At 37.6% G+C, this 25667-nt stretch overlaps 1 protein-coding gene across 1 annotated transcript in view; it reads left to right on the top strand.

Annotated features, from left to right (window-relative positions):
* LOC126260454 (dynein axonemal heavy chain 6) overlaps positions 1-25667 on the top strand; it is a 1163459-nt gene that overhangs the window by 573332 nt on the left and 564460 nt on the right. The window contains exons 70-72 of the mRNA XM_049957783.1: positions 5935-6158; positions 6578-6789; positions 22035-22290. Of these exons, the coding sequence (XP_049813740.1) occupies positions 5935-6158; positions 6578-6789; positions 22035-22290 (692 nt within the window). The remainder of the gene's footprint in view (positions 1-5934; positions 6159-6577; positions 6790-22034; positions 22291-25667) is intronic.

Here is a 25667-nt window from a genome sequence, read left to right as displayed (position 1 = left end):
GAAATTGGTCCAGTGGTATAGGAGGAAATGTTAAAAATACACACACACACACACACACACACACACACACACACACATATAAGGGCGGTTCAGAAGGTAGCCTCCGATTGGTCACAGTGCGGGTTGTGGGGGGAGTAGCGACGCCATCTGTGCGTTCACGCACTCAACAGGTCAGTCGGCATCAAGCCGTGGTCGAGTGAACGTCGTACCTGCGCTAGTTTAGTTTTTGTGGCAGTTTGAAATGTGTGCTGCAATAGAAAACCCCGCCAAATGTGAAGTGCGTGCTGTCATAAGGTTTTTTACAGCCAAAGGATATTCTGCAGCAGCTATTCATCATGAGCTTTGTGCCGTGTATGGACCAAGAGTTATGAGTGAAGGAGTTGTCCGTGAATGGGTACGTTTATTTAAAAGTGGACGAGAAAACGTTCATGATGAAGAGAGGAGTGGTAGACCATCATTGGTGACTGACGAACTCGTTCAGACAGTTGATGCAAAAGTTCGTGAAAATCGACGTTTCTCAATGTCGGAGTTGTCTACTGGTTTTCCACAGATTTCTAAGACTCTCTTGTACGAGATAGTGACAGCAAAATTGGGTTACCGTAAGTTCTGCGCATGATGGGTGCCCAAAATTCTTACCGACCACCACAAAACTCAAAGAATGGCCTCTGCATTAGACTTTCTGTCACGTTATGAGGACAAAGGAGAACCATTGTTAAACAGAATCGTGACCGGTGACGAAACCTGGATTAAGTACGTGAACCCTGAGACAAAAGAACAATCAAAGATGTGGGCACATTCAAATTCGCCTACCAAACCAAGAAAAGCCTCGCAAGATTTTTCTGCCAGAAAACTGATGGCAACGGTGTTTTGGGATGCCAAAGGGGTGTTGTTGGTTGAATTCATGGAACGTGGTACGACCATTAATCAAGACGTGTACTGTGAAACAATAAAAAAGTTACGACGGGCTATACAGAACAAACGCCGTGGTATGCTGACTTCCGGTATCGTTTTTTTGCACGATAACGCCCGTCCTCACTCTGCTCGCAGAACAACGGCCCTTCTTGAGTCCTTCAAGTGGGACGTTATCAACCATCCACCTTACAGCCCAGACCTGGCGCCAAGTGATTATCACCTCTTCATGCATTTGAAGAAATGGCTCGGGTCACAGCGGTTTGATGACGACGAAGAGCTCAAAGATGCGGTCACAGGCTGGCTCCAGGCACAAGCGGGTGATTTTTATGCAGAAGGAATTTCAAAGCTTGTGAAGGGATACGATAAGTGCCTCAATCGCTATGGAGACTATGTAGAAAAATAGTGCAAAGATGTAGTTGTAAGATGTATATATTAAAATATTTTTATTTAACTTGGTGTATATAGGGAAACATTCCACGTGGGAAAAATATATCTAAAAACAAAGATGATGTGACTTACCAAACGAAAGCGCTGGCACGTCGATAGACACACAAACAAACATACACACAAAATTCAAGCTTTCGCAACAAACTGTTGCCTCATCAGGAAAGAGGGAAGGAGAGGGAAAGACGAAAGGATGTGGGTTTTAAGGGAGAGGGTAAGGAGTCATTCCAATCCTGGGAGCGGAAAGACTTACCTTAGGGGGAAAAAAGGACGGGTATACACTCGCACACACACATATCCATCCACACATATACAGACACAAGCAGACATATTTAAAGACTTATATATATATATATATATATATATATATATATATATATATATATATATATATATATATATATATATATATATATATATATATATATATTAGTCTTTAAATGTAATTGGACCCTATTATTTTTCATTGTTAGATGATATGCATTGGCTCAAAAAAGACCAATGTTGGCACACAAAATAATAATCTTTCATCAGGGTAATACACCATCCCCCAACCCCCACATCAGCGATAACAACTGAAAAGTACATGAATCGATCTTTGAATTAGTTCCTCATCCACCCTATTCTCCAGACTTAGCCATGAGTGAGAAATTTTAAGCTATTGCTGAGAGGGGAGATGTGAGAGAGGAACTGCTGATGTAATCCATGATCAGCATTGCCAACACAGCTTGTTACATTTACTTCACTGCAGAATTACAATCCAACTACTGCTAGACTATGTAATTTATAGTGTTTGGTAGAATAGTGTACATGAGCTGTTCTGCATGAAAAATGTGTTTTTAGCACGGCATGAGATTCTTTCCCCTCCCCTCAGTGCTAATCCCTGCCACCACTCTGTGCTCACCAAACACATTTTGTTTAGCTCACTACATAATATATTTACAGGCCTTGGCATACAAAACCTTTGAAATTCCTGAAGTACTGAATTATAAAGTACAAACAGGCACAGACGCTGTAAGTGAAAGTCGGTGCAAGAATTTCATTCTTCTCCTACTAGGTAGCAATTTTACTAACACTCATAACATCCAATGAGAATCAAATAGCAAATCCTTAAATTAACAAGAAAGAAATTTCAAAATTTTATGTCATATAATAGCCCTAGGAAAAAGGGAGGGATGTGCCATTAGTAACACTGTAGTGTTAGTAACTGAAAAGACTGTTACTTCTGATAATGATGTATGAGGCAAGTGAGCCATTTCCCAACACACTACCACCACAAATTATACCTTAAAACATGTGGTTTTGAGGGTTCTTTCATTTTATGTTAACCTTGAAAATAGTAAGAATTTATAGTCTACATCGTGACATAAACTGAAAACTATGAAATACAGTGGAAACGGCAGGATTCCATCATCTTGGATGATTGTAACATCTCGGATGTATGTTTTCCATCTGCATCCAGTAGCTGCATGGCATGGTTATGTACAAGCTAACACAGTAGCTTCTAGCATATCGAGTGATAAACAGCAAGCTTATTTGATGGCTTGTTCCAAAGTACAGCTGATGTCATCAGTGTATAGCAAATGGAGTGACCGCAGCTTCCACCACTTAGGTTTAACTCGTGTAGTTAATACCTTGTATGCCCTTGACTATCGTCCATTAATTTTACTTACAATAGTTTTGCTCAGAGCCTGTCGACAGAAACTGGGGTATATTGTGCCTCTATCAACTGCTGCCAGTGTAGGCTACTGCATTTGCTGTGTACTGCACTACAATTAACAGGATAGGACATGTTCAGTGAACAGTTGTGTGATGGCTTGTTTGTCTTTGTTGCAGTCCTCAATGGTATTTGATGCATTGTGATAGCACTGATTGTTATAAATGTAACAAATTGCTGGAACAGAGAAACACTGAAATCGCAGTAGACTTAACTTTATTTCATCTTCATTGGTGTAAATAAGTACTACAGAGGAAGGAAAACTTGTGTTTATGTTCATGCACAGACTCATATGTGAGATTTCAACATCTTTCACCGTACTTTACAGTTTTTGGTTTAATTCATTTGCACTACAATTTTTGCTTTTTTTCTGGGTGAGTGCAAAGGAAAGATCTCTCAAAAACATATGTTTTGATATATAACTTACGATTGTAGCATGTCAGACAATGTACAGAGATATCAATTTCAGTTTTTTGATGAGTTTCTACTTGCAGTTACACATTTGTGGTATTTTATGGACTGATAAAATTCATTACCACAAATTATTGAATAAACATTGTACTGTACATTTAATTTCCTTCATTTACACAGAATTTATACAGTGTATTGGAGAGGGTTATGATTTTTAATCATATATATATCAATTACATATGATTTTTGCTCATATTTTCGGGGTTTTCACATATTGTTGCAGAAGAAGCTGAGTAACACTGTGGTGTAGTGGTTAGGATACTAAACTGTTGCATGAAGGGTTGTGAGTTTAAAACTCACCTGCAGTCTACAATTTTTAATTTCTATATTCGGTTTGAGTACATTCTAGAAGTACCCACAAATGTCAAGAATTATTGTAGCTGTATAAATACTGTATGTGCTCTGGCTGGAGGCAGCTCACTCCACACTCTTGTATGTGCAAGTGCTGAATAAACCTTTGTTAAGTGAAGTTAGTGTTCATCATTCATCTAATTACGACTTCTTCTACGTGACATTATAATAGGTGTATTTATGAAACAAACATGTTTCTTGCATTTTTAGCAAACTCATCAAACCATCCTTTTAATTTCTGAGCTGCAACTTTCTTTAGCAATAACAAACGATGAATGAGAAGACAATGGTAATGTCACATCTAGTGGTTGTGGTCACTGTATTGTACATTGGGGGTTTACTGAACAAGCTTGTACTGTTGTTAAGAGACTGACTTTGTATCTGGGAGGATGGAGACCTTATTTAGGTTTTCTGCAGCTTCCCTAAATTCCTTCAGGCAATGTTTCCTACTGTGAGGCCACCTTGACTGCCTTCCCCATCCTTTGTCCTTGTCTTACTAGATGAGTTTGTATATAAATACCAGTATGTATGAATTATACTTTTTGTTGTTATACAGTAATACTATGGTACATCCAGTGTTCTTATAAAACTGATCCACACATATATATAAATTTGCTCCTCTAACTCCATGCCAGACCATTCCTTGATCAGTATATTGGTCTCATATTCTTACGGTAGAAGCAGCATGGTTTTAGGTCATTTATATAAAAAAAGAAATATAAAAGCAGTATATTTCTTAACCTGAGTGTTTTGTTGTGTATTATATTTTAGACTTTATTCTCCAGAGTTGTATGAATGTGCATGGTGCCATCTTGGTAAGGAAGTTCAACTACCTGTTTTCTGTTCTAAAAATATTAATTTATGTCGTGCCACAAGCATGTGCTTAAGCTCTAGGCCACAGGTGCTCTTAAGAGAATTCCTTGATCTTTAATTTCCATTACTTTATATGATCTAGAGATATTTTGTGTATCTAACTCAGCTCTTTCACGTTTGCTGTGACTAGAAGTTAATGTAGAGTTGCAAAGTAGGCAATTTTAGTGCTTTTGTTTTTATGATCACACTGCTGGTTACCTGAAAATCTTTTCCTAATGGTCTTTTATAAAACACTTTTTTGACAATTTTGGCTTTGTAAATGATTTTTAAATTAGTTTGGAGCAGAATACAAACCTTTTAATTGGTTGCCCACTAATATGAGGTATGATATTAGATATCCCCAGAAATTTAATAATAAATAAATAAAATCCTACACTACTATCCACTTTCTTCTGTTTAGGATATTAGTCTCTACATGATAGCAAGAAAAAAAAAAGATTGATTCTGTGATTTAAATACTGACTGCAGACTGAACTGGAGGACGTCTTTGAAAACTCCTTTTCTTCATTTCTGGTTTAGGACCATGTATCACTCTGATTTGAAGCAATCTGGTTTCCTGTTATGTTATTGTTATAAACATATTTTTTCATGGAGTAGTGTGTTTTGAATTTTATTAGTGATATAAAACTGAAGCTTGCAAAGAGTGCCACTTTCCTAGCTCTTAATTTTGTCTTTATTGGCATGATTTCCTGTTACATTCTGTTGGAATAATAATTTCGATGGCATATGACAATAATAAGCTTTCATCTTTCTAAGACCTAAGTGTTCACATATGGCAGCCTCCTACTAATAAGCTGATGGCCCTGTGATTCCTTGTAAGTCTATTAGTGAGACCAGAATATAAGAGAGTAAAATTATCATTTTTAAATGAGGTTTGATATTTCAACCTTCAGTATTATTAGTGTGTCACACTGCTCTGCTAAACAAACTCTTCATGTTTACCTTCCCCACTTGTTTGACATAAAAGAATTCACGTTTACCTTTCCCACTTGTTTGACACAAAATAATAATACCATTGCTATAAAATATTAATAAACACCCAGTTTCACTTTTGCACTTGATGATCATATTTATTTTCACTTTTCTTATTGCTGGCTAACATTTTTACATTTTCCTTGATTTTGACTGTGTTGAGTTATATAAATTTACAATATATTACTTTTCAGGCAGATATCAGCAAAGCTACTATGCTTTGTGGGCTGATGGAGAGCCTAATTATGTCACCTGGAAGTATTGATAAAACGTCTGATGCTTCTCGAATAAAAAATTTCCTCTGCCAGGCCTATGTGTTTTCATATCTTTGGTCCCTTGGTGGCAACCTCACTGATGCATCCCAAGAAAAATTTGAAATCTTTGTGAAGGAGCAGTTTGATGACCATCCAGATGCACGGTACAATATTTCCTATATTCGAAACTTCAGAACAAGAGTAGTTTTATACTTTTATATATGTGTGGATTCAAAAGAACAAAAGTTTTCATGTATTATTACGCAAGAGCAGTGAGTGTAATAGAAAACACCTTGTAGTTAAAAATTCATTAGTGGACCACCCGTAGCCAATGTTCCTTTGTTTTGAACAGAGATTAATGGTATGTAATAATCGTTTGTAACTTCATTGAGACTTATTATTATTATTATTATTTCCTTCTTTAATTTAAATTATATTTATTGATGAGATAGAAATACTGTTATGTTATGAAATATATTATCTGCTGTTTCTTAATATGATGTAAGATCTACATTCTTTCTAGATCCTATTGTGGTATTTTGTTAATTTCGTTCTATAATCCTTAATTGATTCCCAATTACAGTTTGCCAGCTGCTGATGATCTGTGGAGTGTGTATGTAAACATTCCACAAAAGAGAATGAGCCTTTGGAGCAGCATAGTGCCGGCTTTTCAATTTGATCGGGAAATGCCTTTTTTTGAAATGTTAGTACCAACTACTGATACTGTCCGTTTTGGTTATGTAACTGAGAGGTTACTTTCTGTCAAGAGGCATGTCTTACTCACAGGAGACACAGGTACTAATTTGTTATGTAATCTTTAAAATATAGAAGAACACTTTAGTTCTTTCCTCTTGTGCTAATTGCTTATTGATCTCCGTTAAGTAACAAATGATAACATTCACTATCGGAACATTAGGCAGAATTTCTGTTTACTAGATCATTAGACATAAGCAGACAAAATGGTTACATCAAGACAATCATTTAGGAACCACAAGCTCCTCCATCCTTGAAACTATATGAAAGGTTTATAGATGAAAGTACAAATCGGAACTGAAGTAAGAAAGGTGAACAAAAGGAAGAATTTATTACCAGAAACAAGAGACACCAACAGTAAAATGCTCCTAACAAACTAGATAAACATCAAAAAATAAAAGCACATAGATTATAAGAGGTAGAACAAAATGGATAATAAATCAGTCTAAAATAAGGGTAAATGTAGGAGAAGTAAAATAGATGAAGACAACTACATGTTACAAGTTGAGGTGATTTGATGAAAGAAAATCAGTACACATAATGTGTTGACCTCATCCAGATGCAATATCTTCTATTTGATGCCACTTCAGCAGCTTGCATTCAGTTTTTATGCTTCTATGTTCCAGCAGCTTCTAACTTGGGCCCATTAGGTAATCAAACACAGAATATCCATGTTAGTAACCATTAGCACTAGCCATTAGTCTATGCATATGGAGTACATGCAGTGCAGTAAGTCCCAGCTGAGAAATTATGAAGGACTTGGTCAGTAGAATATCAAGGAAATCCTGCTCAATAGCATGTGATAAAAACAAAATAAGAAATGTTCCTATCATAGCACAAAAAGAGGTGAATACATCCTGGGCAGATTAGAAATTTAAACAAAGGGAACTAGCTTCAAGAAAGATAAATATGTACCAATGGATAGCTATTTTCTCTCTTCCTAACTACTGACCAATGAGCATGAAAAACTGATTAACCCGTGGCAAGGAAGGAGCATATAGATCTGTTTTCAGATGACTGCAGATTTAAGAAATTTTCGGGAGTAGGTAGTGGACTATGTGTGTGTGGTTTAGCATTGTTACTGAGTGACATTTTGGTAACATACCAACTGAGAGAGAAAGGTGCACAGATTTTAAACTGTTTAAATCTTTTATGAAATCCTGAGAAATCTACATATTATGCCATATTTTGTTGCAGTACCTTCTCATGATCTTCAAGCAATGATGTTGATGTAATACTGCAGAAGGATGTTAACTGTCATCATTAAAAAAGAAATTTACAAATCCTAAGCAGTGGTCTTTATCAGTGGCATCTGGAGAGCAACAGTCTCAGTTAAAAGGAAATGAAAGTATGGAATTGGATGGGACAGTAAATTTGAAGGCACAATATAGTCTCCTTTCAGTTACTTGCATCATTATCTGTAGTCAAAGTGATTTGTGCAGTGTTACTAGAAAACTCCATATTGGCTCAGGAAGAGGAAATGGTAGTATAGATATTGATATTTTTATGTCTTAAGCAGAATGTGCTGTTATCCAGATATCTGCACTAAGGACCAATGATTCGTGCCTGCACACACTGTTTTGTCCATGGCAAATGGCTCTCCTGGAATTTTCCTCAATTAGTCACTATAATCACTGCAAGACAATATGAGGTGCTCCATTGAAATTCTTGCCTGCATTACCCAAGTGATACCTAAACCCTAACCAGCTCCTCTTCTGATTTTCTGCTTTCCATGGTTTTCTGTTTACAAACATAGATTACAGTAGGAACAAAATTTCTAGAAATCCTGCAGGCCCATACACTTTCAAGCAGCACTAGGAACTCCACAGAAAATACAAGGTCATTCAATAAGTAGTGCTACACTTTTTTCTCACAACATAATGATTTTATTCATAATTTAAATGCACCATATTGTTTTCCAAATCTTTGGCTATAAAACTATTTTTTTCAGTGTAATTTCCATTCATCTCTATGGCCTTATACCACATTAATGTGAGAGCCTGTATGCCATCATGCTACCACTCTACCAATCTGTGTCTCAGCCAATTTCATGTTAATCACATTGCTGTAGTGCTGCCTATGAAATCCATGCCTCTATGGACCAAAGTGATGGAAGTCAGAATGTGTGAGGTCCAGGCTGTAGGCGGATGAGGAAGAACAGTCCACTGAAGTTTGGTGATCTCCTCTTGGATGCACAGACTAGGATGTGACATTGCACGATCACGGAGAAGGAGCACGCCATTTTTATTTTTGTTACTGTATACAAGCTGTAATTATTTCTTCAGTTTCCTAATAATTTCAGAACACACAATGGAACTGACCATTTGACCATGAGAGAAAAAAATAGCCTCTTCTGAGTCCCAAAAGCTTATCACACAGATTAACCCCTTCATCTTGGATGATTGTAGTCATGATCTGATCAGCTGATGATAATATTCTGAACTTCTTTGAAAGAGATGTGCGGTGCCACTCTGTGGATTTATTTAATAAGGGATCATCAATGTCAGCCTTGTAACAAACAAGCAGTTTTGCATGGATGTTACCTCTTTCCTGTTTAAGCTCCTTAGTTAGGCTTCAAGAAATCCAGTGGACACAAACCTTTGAATATATTAACTTATGGAGATCTATGTCAGCACTACCAACAGAGATGTCAAGCTGAGCATTGAGCTGCTTGATTGTTATTCATCTGTGTGTAAGCACTAGCAATAGAGATGTCAAGTTGAACATTGAGTTGCTTGATTGTTATTCATCTGTGTCTAAGCACTAGCAACAGACATGCCAAGTTGAACATTGGGTTGCTTGATTGCTATTCACCCATCACCTCAAATAAGTGTGTCTACATGTTGCAACATTGCAAGCATCACTGCTGTGCACAGTCCGACTGCACACAGGTGATGAAAATGGATTTCCTTCTTCTTTTCCTGTTGATGACAGATGTTGTTGCCTAGCAAGTTATTTTGCTTTTGTCCACTATCAGTGCACATAGATATTCTGTAAATGCCTGTAAAGATTTGTGAAATTCAATAGCTGCTTTGTGCTTGGAACACACTTCAGTTACAGATGCCAGTTTGAAGACTGGTTATAGTGCTGCCATCTCACAGAAGTTATTGAAAATATGTGAGATGACACAGAAATGTTTAAGGCTGTTGCAAGCAAAACTACAATTTTATTGAACCAAAATTGGCTCAGAAAAAATGTGTTGCATTACTTATTGAACACCTCTCATACTCTAGTGGTTGGGGAGAGAGACAGTGTGATGTATTGGAGCTGAAGAAATTATCATTTATCTGCACCAGAAATTATATCCCCAGAAAAATGTACAGCTGTGGATGCATGTGTGTTGAGAAACTTTGGCAGCTCTGGGACTTTAATCTAGTGTTAATTCCTCTTAGTTTTGGTATGCAGCTTGGTATTTACCTTGTCTCACCAAAGACATACAACACTGCTGGCATCGATGCGGTGGTTTTTCTCTCTTCATGTTGACTCCATCTCTGAAAAGGTCGATTTAAAAATCCAAGTCCTTGCCGCATCAGGAAGTGGAGAGTAGGATATAGCTAGGCAGGAGAATTGAAACTTGCAACTTCCCATATTCATCATCATCATCATCATCATCTTGGACATTTTCCAGCCTCTGGCCGGGTCTGTATGGAACATAGGCCTCTCCATCGTCTTCTGTCTTGCCACATCTTTCCGTCTTCACCTTGATCCAGTCTTCTCCTTTCTTCTGGATGCATTCCTCTACTCCTTTCAGCCATCTGTCTCTTGGTCTTCCTCTTGTTCTCTTTCCTTCCAGTTTCATCTCGTGTATCCTCTTGGGTATCCTCTTCTCCTCCATTCTCCTAACGTGTCCGTACCATCTCAGCCTTGATTTCTCTATCTCCTCCTGTAATGGTTCCACCTTCATTAACTCTCTCATCCTCTCATTTCTTAACCTGTCTATCTTAGTCACTGCAATACTGTTTCTCAAGAATTTCATCTCACTAGCTTGTACTTTGCTTTTCTCTCTTCCTTTCATAACGCCGGTTTCTGATGCATATGTGAGGATCGGGAAATAGTGTGACTGGTATATACCTTTTTACTGATTTGGGGTACATCCTTGCTCCATATCAGGCTTCTGACAGTCTTCCGAAATGCTTCTGCTTTTCTCCCCTGCTCATTTATTTCTCTGTCACTTTTTCCATCTTCCTGTATCAGGCTTCCTAGGTACTTGAAACTCTCCACTGTCCTCAATCGTTCCCCACCAACTGTTATTCCCGTTGTTCCTCTCTCCTTCTTTCTTGTTGTGATAATCCTCTCACTCTTACTTATACTAAATTTCATCCCATATTCTTGTACTGTTCATTCTCGTATGTCCAACTGCTCTTGTACTTCCTCCTCCGTATTCCCCCAAATCATCAGATCATCTGCAAACACCATAGCTTTCATCTTCCTTTCACCATATTACAACTTTTAATTAACACCATATTGGGTGAGTGCAATTATATATTTAGCACACCAGCTCAAAGGAGTGAAGGACACTGAGATTGATGGAAAAAAACAAATCAGGTACTTAAAGTAATTGATAGTTTTGTTTTCAATTTTCTGTCAGCATAGATATTACCTCCCTATGATATCTTTGCCACGTGGGGACAGCATGAATATTTATTTATTGTATAGGCCATTTAAAGAACTTACACAACTGCCCCCCACCCCGCACTGTATACTGGTTTCATCCATTTCACTGGACGTCAGTATAAAGTGGTGGTGCCATTACACTATTTGCATCTGTTTTTACTTTAAACTCTTGGCCTGTCAGGGTACTGAGACCTTTATTCATAGCCAAGTTTTCCTCATTTACTCCCAGACTGTGTCATTACATAACATATCTATCTAATTTTCTTTAATGTACACTTTACAAATTATTACTACTACTATTTACAAAATTTTTATAAGGGTTACATTGATAGGTGTCTTTGAATTCAGAGACTGTATGCTGATTATTGGGATCTGCTATTGCGGCATTGTCCAGTGAACACACATCATGTGACGTATGCTGCACAAGCACCTGAGTTTGTTAAAGCTGTCATTAAGTTTAGCTGTCCATGAGTGTGCTACAATTTCACTTTTTTACCCAAAGTCAATAAAAGTATTCATCCCATTGCTACAACATGGTATGCTGAGATTGTGTATAGTGGAACCATTGATGTTGTGGTGAGGAAGTTCATCATTTACAGTCCAGGCATTTGTTCCTTCAATAATCCACGTTTTTCAGTGGTTGGACAAGGCTCCCAAAGACACATGAATGGGCTCAAGGTAAGTTCCAATGCTTTTAATGACTTACATACCCTCTCTGTGGTAGAATGTCTTCTCAATACCCAAGAACACTGAGGATAAAAATGTTTGTTACTCCCCATCAGTGGCACACATTTTTTAATGAAATAATCACAAAGTTATCAGTTTCAAACCTTCACAATATGTTTGTAGCACATTTACAGTTATTAGTTCATACATGCAGTCTTAGAAAACATATTCAGCTTTACATTGCATCGTGGTTTTTACATTTCATCATTCCTACAATAAACTAAGTATTTACATTTTAAAATACACTGACATGCCTGGTTTGCATATTTCTTAGTCTGTACATATACATTTTCATATGGTGTTTGCTTTTTTTCAGATAAATATTGTACAAAAGTTTACATGAACACTATGCATGAATTATACATTGAATACAGTTAATATTATATACATTCTTGTGATTTTATGTCACGTAATATCTTTCAGTTTTTACATTATCAATTTTATTGCGTTTTGCTCTTGGGTATTATCCTTTTGAATGTTCATTTGTGAACAGTCTGATATTCAGTGTCATCTTACTTGAACATTAGACAGGTTGTCATTTTTTTGAGTCTCATTTTCCAGTATTGACAAAATTCTTCTATGCAACATCACATGATATGCGTAAGTTTTGTGTTCATACACCACACCTGAATGTACAAATAAAATAAAGTAAATTTCATGTGACTAGGGCCTCCTGTCAAGAAGACTGTTCGCAAGTCTTTTGATTTGGCGCCACTGAGGTGACTTGCATGTCGATGGGGATGAAATGATGATGATTAAGACAATACAACACCCAGTATCGTAGCGGAGAAAATCTCCGACCCAGCCGGGAATCGAACCCGGCTCCTTAGGACTGACATTCTGTCACGCTGACCACTCAGCTACCTGGGGTGGACATTGTTACAGATGTGGAGGAAGGAGAGCTTCATAACTTGAAATTGCAAGAAGCCTAAATAACTTCGCTTAGCTATGCCTCCCTGACAAGTTTATTAGGTTGTATCTACTCATCTAAAGGAGATGTTAAGGGCAGGAGCTTCATTCATTTTTGTTCTACCACTGCAATCCTTTGTTCATCATGAACTATTGAGTACATCATTTCATGACTCTCTACTCATGTTAATCCACTTTTTTTTCTGTTTACAATCTACTGGTACATTCTCACAGTACAATATTGTCTTATACAAGTGCCATCATCAACTGTAAACAGTGTACTTCAGTCTCAGTGACTTATAATTCCTTTTGCTACATGCCATCATTCTTATCTATTCTGTTGTGCATGAGTATGTATCAGCAAGAATTGTGCCAATGAACAAGTGTAAAACAATGTTGACAGTATGTCATCTCCCATGTACACTTATATACATGTTTAGTGCATAAATTCATGTGAATCTTTGTGTGGGTGAGCCCTGTATCCTTACCACTGTTTAAGTATACTAACTTATAGGCTCCTGTGTGAGGAATTTTTGGTATAACAAATGACCCTGTGTACAGCAGTGACCACTTGTGATTCAACTTGCCATACTTTCTTGAATTTGGATGGGTCCTAAGGAGTACTTGTTGTCCTTTAATGTTGTCAAAATCAGTTTGGCATTACTTGGTACATAACCAGGGGTGGTTATTCTGTAGAAAATTCAATAGAGCATAACTATTTAAAAGCTACTGTGCTATAAATTTTCTGAAGAAAGATACTAATCCAAGATATCCCTTCAACTGTTTCTTATTTTGAGGTAAAGGGCAGTTTCTGCTCGCACTGAGCTTCTTAGGGACTGGAAATATGCCTTGAGGTGATATTATGAGTCCAAATAATTTAGTCCTTTCATTACCAAAATGTGACATCATTAAGTTGGCTGACTCCATGTTCTGAAAACCTGTACATGACTTGAGCGAAGAGCCTTAAGTGTTCTGACCATGTGGAGGTAGCAATCAATAAATCATCAACATATGCAGTGACCCTACTTAACAATTCACATCCTAAGACTCAATCTAAAGCAGAAATAAACACACCTGCACTGATGTTTACACCAAAAGAAAAAACACAGAACTCATAGATTCTGCCATCACATACAAAGGCAGTATTCTTAAGGCAATTTTTATGTAGTCCAATTTGCCAGTATGAGGCTTAGAGAGCTATTATGGTGAGGTAATTAACATTATGTAATGTTAGAAGTTGTTCTTCCAGATTGTCAGGTCATGTGTTCTGCAAGGCACAGTAATCTTATTTATGTCTCGTGCATTGAGCATGAGGTGGACACTACCATCTGATTTACTAATGGCCAAAATGGGTCTACAGTACGGAGATAAGCATGGTTGCATTATTTCCAAATTTAAGGTGCTATTGATCTCTTTCCTGGCAGCCTCCTTCTTGGCCCATAGAATGTAATAAGACAAAAAGCAGAAGGTTTTGTGTGGGTACCTCTATTATGTATTTGTATCTTCTGATTATGCCAGGGCATCATTCAAAAGTATGAGCATAACATATTAAAAGCTCCTGCAGTTCCTTGTATATTTACAAACATGGCAGTAGGATAGAATAACTGAATTCAAAATCAGCAGTATGTTTTGGTTTGTTTCTCTGGCGTTTGACTTGACTGGATTTGCTGAATATTGTTTGTTGTTCACAACAAAGTGACACTTCCCCTTACCGGTGTCAATTTGTGCTTGGTGCTTCCTAAAGGTGTCCATGCTGATCAGGCAGTTTACTATTGGCCTTTCACCCTGTGTGTAACCCACCACAAAGCGTATCTTCTGTGGAAAACGTTCTAGATGCCTCTTATGAACATGACAGTGTTTGTTCACTTACCTTTGGAAAAAAAAGTCAGAAACTTCTCTATTAGCCTTTCACCTTGTGTGTAACCTACCACAAAGCATATCTTCTGTGGGAAAACGTTCTAGATGCCTCTTATGAACCTGACTGTGTTTGAAACTTCCTGGCAAATTAAAACTGTGTGCCCGACCGAGACTCGAACTCGTGACCTTTGCCTTTCACGGGCAAGTGCTCTACCAACTGAGCTACCAAAGTACGACTCATGCCCAGTCCTCACAGCTTTACTTCTGCCAGTATCTCGTCTCCTACCTTCCAAACTTTACAGAAGCTCTCCTGTGAACCTTGCAGAACTAGCACTCCTGAAAGAAAGGATACTGCGGAGACATGGTTTAGCCACAGCCTGGGGGATGTTTCCAGAATGAGATTTTCACTCTGCAGCGGAGTGTGCGCTGATATGAAACTTCCTGGCAGATTAAAACTGTGTGCCCGACCGAGACTCGAACTTGGGACCTTTGCCTTTCGCGGGCTAGTGCTCTACCATCTGAGCTCCGAAGTACGACTCACGCCCGGTCCTCACAGCTTTACTTCTGCCAGTAAGTTTGGAAGGTAGGAGACGAGATACTGGCAGAAGTAAAGCTGTGAGGACCGGGCGTGAGTCGTACTTCGGTAGCTCAGATGGTAGAGCACTTGCCCGCGAAAGGCAAAGGTCCCGCGTTCGAGTCTCGGTCGGGCACACAGTTTTAATCTGCCAGGAAGTTTCATATCAGCGCGCACTCCACTGCAGAGTGAAAATCTCATTCTGGATGACTGTGTTTGTTCACTTACCTTTGGAAAAAAAAAGTCAGAATCTTCTCATGTCATAATAAGCTTTCATCCACGAGCAAAGTAGAAAGGTGTACAGCTCTGTCTGCTGCTGATGTGGCATTGTTTCAATGTATCAGATTGTATCCCAAATACCTCTGCATGACAGGGACAGAAGTTGGCAGTGCCTTCTATATGATATAGTTGCAAACTATTTCACCTGACAGGTTAGGATTCAAGTGCAAATAGATGTTCAGATTATATATCCTGTCTGTTGACACCTCATAGCTTGGGGCTGAATGTTCCCTTTCCTTTTCAATGGTACTAATGATGTTAGTCCATGATTTTTCCTCCACTGCTTTTAACCTTTGATCCATTTTAGCTCTGAGTTTTGTCTGTTGTACCTTCATCCATTCCTCGATCACATCTACGTAACATTTGTGTTCCTGGACTACCTTCTGTGCCAGGATGTTGCCTTGGTCTAGCACACCAGCATTGACTTTGTCCTTTATTTCCTTAATGTCTTTATCTATCCTTTCTTGCTCATTTCTCATGAACTGAGTATTTCAACTTATGCTACCTAGATGCAGCGACAGGTCTTGCACCTCTCCAGGTAGACCTTTATACTCAGTTAGCAGCCCATCAGTGGTACCTACAAGTGTATTTATATTCTGGCACAACTGTGACTTCTCCTGTTGCATTTTTGTCTGGGTCTCAGATACCTCCTTCACCTTTTCCACAAACCGTTCTTGTGTCTCACCTGCTGATGACACTTTTTGGCTTAAATTATTTATATCTTGTGATAAATCAGTGAGCAATTATGTTTTTAGGTCTTTCCACATACTTAACAAGTTTATCCAATAATTCATTTCAAATATCAGCTGCAAATCCTTTGCCAAGTCATTCAACTGTGGTGTTATGTTGGATTTGAAAGCATCAAGAGTTTCATTTTTCTATTCAAATAATTTCTTTTGTGTATCTGTCTGTTATTGTGAAACATCATTAAGATTTCAGTTTTTTTTTTCCCGAGAAATCATTAAATTTTTCATCAGTACTTTATTTGAATGGTTGTTTTTGCTCTTCCTTAATCTTCTTCTTGAAATCATTGAAGATTTGTTTAAATAAGTTTTATAACTTTTGCATCATGATCAAAGTTTCCCTTGTGCGTTATGCACCCTGTCCAAACACATTTGCATCAGTTGTAAAGGTGGCAGGTAAAGAATAATTTCATATATACATGCTGTGTGTGTTACATTTCCCAAGGGGAAAAAATATTCCCTGGAGAAAATTATGACCCTCTGTCATTTACTGTCATTGTATCAATTCGAGTAATAATGTTACTTACATCTGTGTCCATATTAATTGAAAAATTAATTGGTTGTCATCACTGTGACCAAAATTTTCAGTTTCAATTTCATTTGTTGACATATCTATGTCAGCAACATCTTGTGGCTATCTGGCAATGGACTGGCAACAATGTGCCAATTGTGCATTCTCATTTTTTGATAATTTTAAAAAAATGACAAAATAATTGAATACTTTTGAAAATGAAATATTCTGTTTGCAATAGTGATGATACCACTATGAAACCTATACAGTTGGTCCTCACTAACATGTTTCAAAATACATTGCCAGTAAAACTCAGTTGTATACACACAATTTCTCTCCCTAAAATTAATTTTCTTTCCAAGTGTCTACATATTTTGTGAGAATTCTCCAGTTTGGGAATTGGGTTAGGGAAGGTACTATGATCACTATTGGCAGAGATACAACTAAATACAGTCATGCACTCAATGTATCATGAATTTTCCTACCTTTTTGTCGGCTTTTTCACTCCTTCCAGCATTAATTCTCCAATTGATTATATTTACTCTTTTGCACATTGTGTGATTTCCATCCTTATTATGAAAGCATAGTAATCCCATTCATGAAACAGAGAAACACAACAATTAATTTAATAGAAAATGTACAAAATTATATAATTATTTTAAATTATTAAATGCTGCCCTTGTATAGGTCAACAGATATAATGGTTGAGGAGAGAGATAGTGTGAATTATTGAGAGCTGAAGTAATTATCATGTAGCCACATTAGAAATTATATGCCTGGAAGCACATACAGGTATGGACATGTGTGTGTTAAGAAATGTTTTGGAAGTTCTGGAACATTAATACATTGGTAATTCCTTTCACTTTAAGTGTGCAGCTTGGTACTTGCCTTGTCTCCCTAATGATGCACAACAATGCCGGTGTGGCTGTGATGACTATTCTCTTTTCATGTTGACTTCATCTCCGAAAAAAAAATGTCCATCAATAAACACAAGTCCTCACTGCATTGGGAAGTGGAGAATAGGACATAACTAAATACAAGAACAAGAACTTGTGACTTCTGCATATTGTTGTTGTTGTTGAAGTTGTGGTCTTCAGTCCTGAGACTGGTTTGATGCAGCTCTCCATGCTACTCTATCCTGTGCAAGCTTCTTCATCTCCCAGTACCTACTGCAACCTACATCCTTCTGAATCTGTTTAGTGTATTCATCTCTTGGTCTCCCTCTACGATTTTTACCCTCCATGCTGCCATACAATACTAAATTGGTGATCCCTTGATGTCTCAGAACATGTCCTAGCAACCAATCCCTTCTTCTAGTCAAGTTGAGCCACAAGCTCCTCTTCTCCCAAATTCTATTAAATACCTCCTCATTAGTTATGTGATCAACCCATCTAATCTTCAGCATTCTTCTGTAGCACCACATTTCGAAAGCTTCTATTCTCTTCTTGTCTAAGCTATTTATCGTCCATGTTTCACTTCCATACATGTCTACACTCCATACAAATATTTTGAGAAATGACTTCCTGACACTTAAATCAATACTCAATGTTAACAAATTTCTCTTCTTAAGAAACGCTTTCCTTGCCATTGCCAGTCTACATTTTATATCCTCTCTACTTCGACCATAATCAGTTATTTTGCTCCCCAAATAGCAAAACTCCTTTACTACTTTAAGTGTGTCATTTCCTAATCTAATTCTCTCAGAATCACCCGACTTAATTCTACTACATTCCATTATCCTCGTTTTGCTTTTGTTGATGTTCATCTTATACCCTCCTTTCAAGACACTGTCCATTCCGTTCAACTGCTCTTCCAAGTCCTTTGCTGTCTCTGACAGAATTACAATGTCATCGGCGAACCTCAATGTTTTTATTTCTTCTCCATGGATTTTAATACCTACTCCGAACTTTTCTTTTGTTTCCTTTATTGCTTGCTCAATATACAGATTGAATAACATCGGGGAGAGGCTACAACCCTGTCTCACTCCCTTCCCAACCACTGCTTCCCTTTCATGCCCCTCGACTCTTATAACTGCCATCTGGTTTTTGTACAAATTGTAAATAGCCTTTCACTATCTGTATTTTATCCCTGCCACCTTCAGAATTTGAAAGAGAGTATTCCAATCAACATTGTCAAAAGCTTTCTCTAAGTCTACAAATGCTATAAACATAGGTTTGCCTTTCCTTAATCTTTCTTCTAAGATAAGTCGTAGGGTCAGTATTGCCTCACGTGTTCCAACATTTCTACGGAATCCAAACTGATCTTCCCTGAGGTCGGCTTCTACCAGTTTTTCCATTCGTCTGTAAATAATTCGTATTAGTATTTTGCAGCTGTGACTTATTAAACTGATAGTTCGGTAATTTTCACATCTGTCAACACCTGCTTTCTTTGGGATTGGAATTGTTATATTCTTCTTGAAGTCTGCGGGTATTTCGCCTGTATCATACATCTTGCTCACCAGATGGTAGAGTTTTGTCAGGACTGGCTCTCCCAAGGTTGTCAGTAGTTCTAATGGAATGTTGTCTGCTCCGGGGGCCTTGTTTCGACTCAGGTCTTTCAGTGCTCTGTCAAACTCTTCACACAATATCATATCTCCCATTTCATCTTCATCTACATCCTCTTCCATTTCCATAATATTGTCCTCAATTACATCGCCCTTGTATAGGCCCTCTATATACTCCTTCCACCTTTCTGCTTTCCCTTCTTTGCTTAGAACTGGGTTTCCATCAAAGTTCTTGATATTCATGCAAGTGGTTCTCCTTTCTCCAAAGGTCTCTCTAATTTTCCTGTAGGCAGTATCTATCTTACCCCTAGTGAGATAAGGCTCTACATCCTTATATTTGTCCTCTAGCCATCCCTGCTTAGCCATTTTGCACTTCCTGTCAATCTCATTTTTGAGACGTTTGTATTCCTTTTTGCCTGCTTCATTTACAGCATTTTTATATTTTCTCCTTTCATCAATTAAATTCAATATTTCTTCTGTTACCCAAGGGTTTCTACTAGCTCTCGTCTTTTTACCTATTTGATCCTCTGCTGCCTTCACTATTACATCCCTCAAAGCTACCCATTCTCCTTCTACTGTATTTCTTTTCCCCATTCCTGTCAATTGTTCCCTTATGCTCTCCCTGAAACTCTGTACAATCTCTGGTTCTTTCAGTTTATCCAGGTCCCATCTCCTTAAATTGCCACCTTTTTGCAATTTCTTCAGTTTTAATCTACAGTTCATAACCATTAGATTGTGGTCAGAGTGCACATCTGCCCCTGGAAACGTCTTACAATTTAAAACCTGGTTCCTAAATCTCTGTCTTACCATTATATAATCTATCTGATACCTTTAAGTATCTCCAGGCTTCTTCCATATATACAACCTTCTTTTATGATTCTTAAACCAAGTATTAGCTATGATTAAGTTATGCTCTGCGCAAAATTCTACCAGGCGGCTTCCTCTTTCATTTCATAGCCCCAATCCATATTCAGCTACTATGTTTCCTTCTCTCCCTTTTCCTACTGATGAATTCCAGCCACCCATGACTATTAAATTTTCGTCTCCCTTCACTAAATGAATAATTTCTTTTATCTCATCATACATTTCATCAACTTCTTCGTCATCTGCAGAGCTAGTTGGCATATAAACTTGTACTACTGTAGTAGGTGTGGGCTTCGTATCTATCTTGGCCACAATAATGCGTTCACTATGCTGTTTGTAGTAGCTTACCCGCACTCCTATTTTTTTATTCATTATTAAACCTACTCCTGCATTCCCCCGTTTTGATTTTGTATTTATAACCCTGTATTCACCTGACCAGAAGTCTTGTTGCTCCTGCCACCGAACTTCACTAATTCCCACTATATCTAACTTTAACCTATCCATTTCCCTTTTTAAATTTTCTAACCTACCTGCCCAATTAAGAGATCTGACATTCCACGCTCTAATATTATAACTTTAAATTAATACTACTGGGAAAGCACAATTACATACTTCTCTATTGTGCCACCGCGAAGGATAAGCAGACAACGAGATCGGTGAAAAAAAAAGTGCTATATAAAATAATTGATAGTTTTGTTTTAAATTTTCTGTCTGTGTATATATAATCGTGCCTCCCTACAATAGCTTTGCCACACAGGGATGGCATGAATATTTATTTATATGTGCAGGCCATTTAAAGAACCTACACAAATATACAGACAGAGCTATCACAGTGAACCACATTCTCTTCTATGGCAAGTGGCAATTCATAAATGACCAGAGAGAGAATACCCATGCTTCTTATTGCCAGAGTCTTTTAGTGAACGGACAGTTTCATCTCTATAAATTGTGTGTGCTCATTACCTGTTCATCAAAGTTTTGATTAATTTGATGAGAATATTAATGGCTGACAGATGGGCACACAGAATACTTCAGACCTTGCATACTTCCCATGAGACAGCATTATTGATATTCTTGAACATTATCCCATAATCGGGTGAATTCTGGTTTGGTTCTTTTGAAAATAACAGAGCTTATTTCCTTGCCTGTCTTTGTCCAAATCAAGCTGTTGTGCCAGATCTCATTATCCCTTTGTCAATGGAACAAACACTGGTCTACGTTCATTTTTACAACAAATTTCCAACAGAGAAAGCCCTACTATGCTTGAAAAAAGCAGTTTGTGGAGAAGAAGTATTTTATTTATTTCATTTTAATATTTCTTGTGCAGGTTCAATAAATACAGTATATTGAGCTAAATTATTATTTTACCTATTTATGCTAGTGTAGTAAGCTTGCTTAAAAATTTAGTGCAAGTTTACGTAATTTTTCTGAGCAGCTCTGCAAATTATTGCATTATTTATAGCTTATTATCCATATGAATACCCACTTAAGTAAAGTGTTACATTCTTTTTGTCCTAATAATGTCAACTTCTAGAAACTCAAGGCACAATTGTTTCACTTGAAAAGGAAGATATGAGTTTGTGAGTGTACTGGTCAGACTATTTACTGAAAGCTATTCAGTTATTGTCTGAGTTACATTAATTATAGTCATTGAATTTCCAATTTTTTTTCTTTTTTTTGTATTTACACTCACTTATTTGTTGAAAGGTGTTGGGAAATCTGTCATTGCTAAAGAGGTTCTGAACAAATTGTTAGCACAAGGAGATCATATTACTGTGGCACTGAATTTTTCTGCCCAGACAAGCAGTAGCCGCACACAAGAAATATTTGAAGCTAAGTTGGAGCGAAGAAAAAAAACTGTGCTGGGCCCTCCACTTGGCAAAAAACTTGTTTTCTTTGTGGATGATGTCAACATGCCAAAGCTGGACACCTATGGTGCCCAGCCTCCAATTGAATTATTAAGGTAAATTTTATCCTAATAAATACTTTACAGCATGAATTTCAGTAACATATTGTAACTGTTCTATTTAAAATGAGTTACATGTATTTTCTAAAGTTATATCTGAAACATTATGATTCAATCTTGTATCACTAATAGATGAACAACATTGAAAACATCTATAATAAACTCTTTATGTCCCTTTACCTCATCCATTTTTATTTATTTATTTATTTATTTATTTATTTTTTCAAGAAATACAGCTACAATTTCTCAAATGTCATCTAGTGTCTTCCGAAACAACAGTGCAGGCACATTAATTTAATCATCCCCTGCAGTGAATGAAGAACTGACACAGATGAGCTGACATTTACCTCAAAGTATGGTCATAGAGAGACTTTTAAGAGACCATTATAGTTGCAAATTAAATGATCTCCAAGGTATAGAATCTTACAATAAGGCACCATGATGATTCTGTGATAGTTTTGATTTGAACAATGACAGTGGAAAAATGAGGGGTGCACTAACAGCAGTTTTGTTGAATTCCATATATATACAATCAAATATAAAATTAAGGGTCACAATTAAAACATGGGAAGCTGGGTGATTTCATATTATGAGTATTGTCAGAAGTACATAGAACTGAAAACTTTGTGCCTGAAAGATGGTAAGATATGAAAGAAACTAAAGTATATTTGTTGCAGAAATATATTAGAGGATTAATAAATAAAATCAGATAACTTCTGATCTGTTCAAATGAAATCTCTCTCTCTTTCTGAGCCTTGTCCCGCGGCTACGCAGGGTCGGCCATGGTTAATCGGATGTGGATTGTTACGTTTTTAAGGGGTGGCTGGATGCCCTTCCTGTCACCAACCTCCCCCCCCCCCATCCCGCCCCCCCCCCAACACCCCCCCCAACACCCCCCCCCCCTTAAGGAATTAGTGTACCCCTGGTGTCTGCATCTAGTATAAGCCATGGAATAGTGCAAACATGTGCAAATGTCTGTAAGTCATGTAACTGAGACAAAATGTGGGGACCAACCTGGTATTCACCGAGGAGGATGTGGAAAACTGCCTAAGAACCACAGCCAGGCTGGCCGGCACACCAGCCCTTTATTATTAATCTGCTGAGCGGATTCAATCTGGGGCCAGCGCACCTACCCGAGTCCAGCAGCAGCACGTTAGTGCTCTCGGCTACCCTGGCGGGTATCTGTTCAAATGAAATATGATATGCTTATCACTTACAGGTGCATACACTACTCTGCAAAAATGAAAGAGACATGTAATATATTAACTAGTTGGTGGAAATGAATGAAAGTGTGGGAGCATTTTGCCAGAGGTCTTCCAGTCATGCACAGAAAGCTGGACATCACATATCGTGAGGTCAGTGTGAGTCTAGCAGAAAATGGGGCTAGTCTCACAACATAAGACAGCTGAAGGAATGACAGGAAAAGACATTATGTGTTGGTCAGCTAGTGGTTACAGTCACTGTGGTGTTGTTCTTCATTACATCATGGCCCTGAGGCAATATTTGGGTGATTTCGCATAGGGAAGAATTATAGGGAAACTGAAAGATGACAAAGTGTGCCAAGTACAGCCCAGGAGTTTGGTATAGCTCACAGCACAGTTTCATATTTATGGGGAGCATTCCAAACCAAAGGTACTGCTGTCTAAAGGAATGGAGGTGGTCAACCACAGGCAACTACAGCAGCAGATGAGCACTACATTATGCAGCAGGCAACAAGGAACGCAAGTCAAACTGCTGGTGCAATTGCAATCACATTTAACAGGACTACAAGGCACACAATCCCTCATTCAACAGTGGCATGACATCTACATGTGAGTGTATGTTGTAGTATTCCATTGACACTCACACATTGGTATCACTATTTGTGATGGTTCCGTGAGCATAGGAACTGGACCAACAAGGAGTGGGGTCATGTGCTCTTCTAAATTCAGAGCAGATTCAGTCTGAGTAGTGATTTTGGATGTACTCTCATATGTTGAAAGACAGAAACACAAAATTCACCTATGAACTATGTCGAACATGATAATTCTAGTGGTCCAGGTGTTGTGTTGTGGGGAAGCATAATGTTGCATGGGTACACTGACCTCCAGAGCTTTATACGTGGTACACTCACCAATCAGATTAGATTAGATTAGATTAATACTAGTTCCATGGATCATGAATACGATATTTCGTAATGATGTGGAACGAGTCAAATTTTCCAATACATGACATAATTAAGTTAATTTAACAACATAATTAAGTTAATATAACAACTTTTCTATTTTTTGTTTTTTTTTAATTTTTTAAATATTTTTTTTCTTTTTTTCTTAATTTATATCTAAAAATTCCTCTATGGAGTAGAAGAAGTTGTCATTCAGAAATTCTTTTAATTTCTTCTTAAATACTTGTTGGTTATCTGTCAGACTTTTGATACTATTTGGTAAGTGACCAAAGACTTTAGTGGCAGTATAATTCACCCCTTTCTGTGCCAAAGATTTAATCTTGAATAGTGAAGATCATCCTTTCTCCTAGTATTGTAGTTATGCACACTGCTATTACTTTTGAATTGGGTTTGGTTGTTAATAACAAATTTCATAAGAGAGTATATATACTGAGAAGCTACTGTGAATATCCCTAGATCCTTAAATAAATGTCTGCAGGATGATCTTGGGTGGACTCCAGCTATTATTCTGATTACACGCTTTTGTGCAATAAATACTTTATTCCTCAGTGATGAATTACCCCAAAATATGATGCCATATGCAAGCAATGAGTGAAAATAGGTGTAGTAAGGTAATTTACTAAGATGTTTATCACCAAAAATTGCAATGACCCTTATTGCATAAGTAGCTGAACTCAAACGTTTCAGCAGATCATCAATGTGTTTCTTCCAATTTAATCTCTCATCAATGGACACACCTAAAAATTTTGAATATTCTACCTTAGCTATATGCTTCTGATTAAGGTCTATATTTATTAATGGTGTCATACCATTTACTGTACTGAACTGTATGTACTGTGTCTTATCAAAATTCAGTGAGAGTCCGTTTACAAGGAACCACTTAGAAATTTTCTGAAAGACATTATTGACAATTTCATCATTTAATTCTTGTTTGTCAGGTGTGATTGCTATACTTGTATCATCAGCAAAGAGAACTAACTTTGCCTCTTCATGAATATAGTATGGCAAGTCATTAATATATATTAAGAACAACAAACGACCCAAGACCGACCCTTGTGGAACCCCATTCTTGATAGTTCCCCAGTTTGAGGAATGTGCTGATCTTTGCATATTATGAGAACTGCTCATTTCAACTTTCTGCACTCTTCCAGTTAGGTACGAATTAATCCATTTGTGCACTGTCCCACTCATGCCACAACACTTGAGCTTG

This window comes from Schistocerca nitens, chromosome 5 (genome assembly GCF_023898315.1).
Source record: "Schistocerca nitens isolate TAMUIC-IGC-003100 chromosome 5, iqSchNite1.1, whole genome shotgun sequence".
Lineage (NCBI taxonomy): Eukaryota > Metazoa > Arthropoda > Insecta > Orthoptera > Acrididae > Schistocerca > Schistocerca nitens.
Note: the sequence above shows the minus strand (reverse complement) of the source record. Positions and strands in the feature narration are given on the sequence as shown.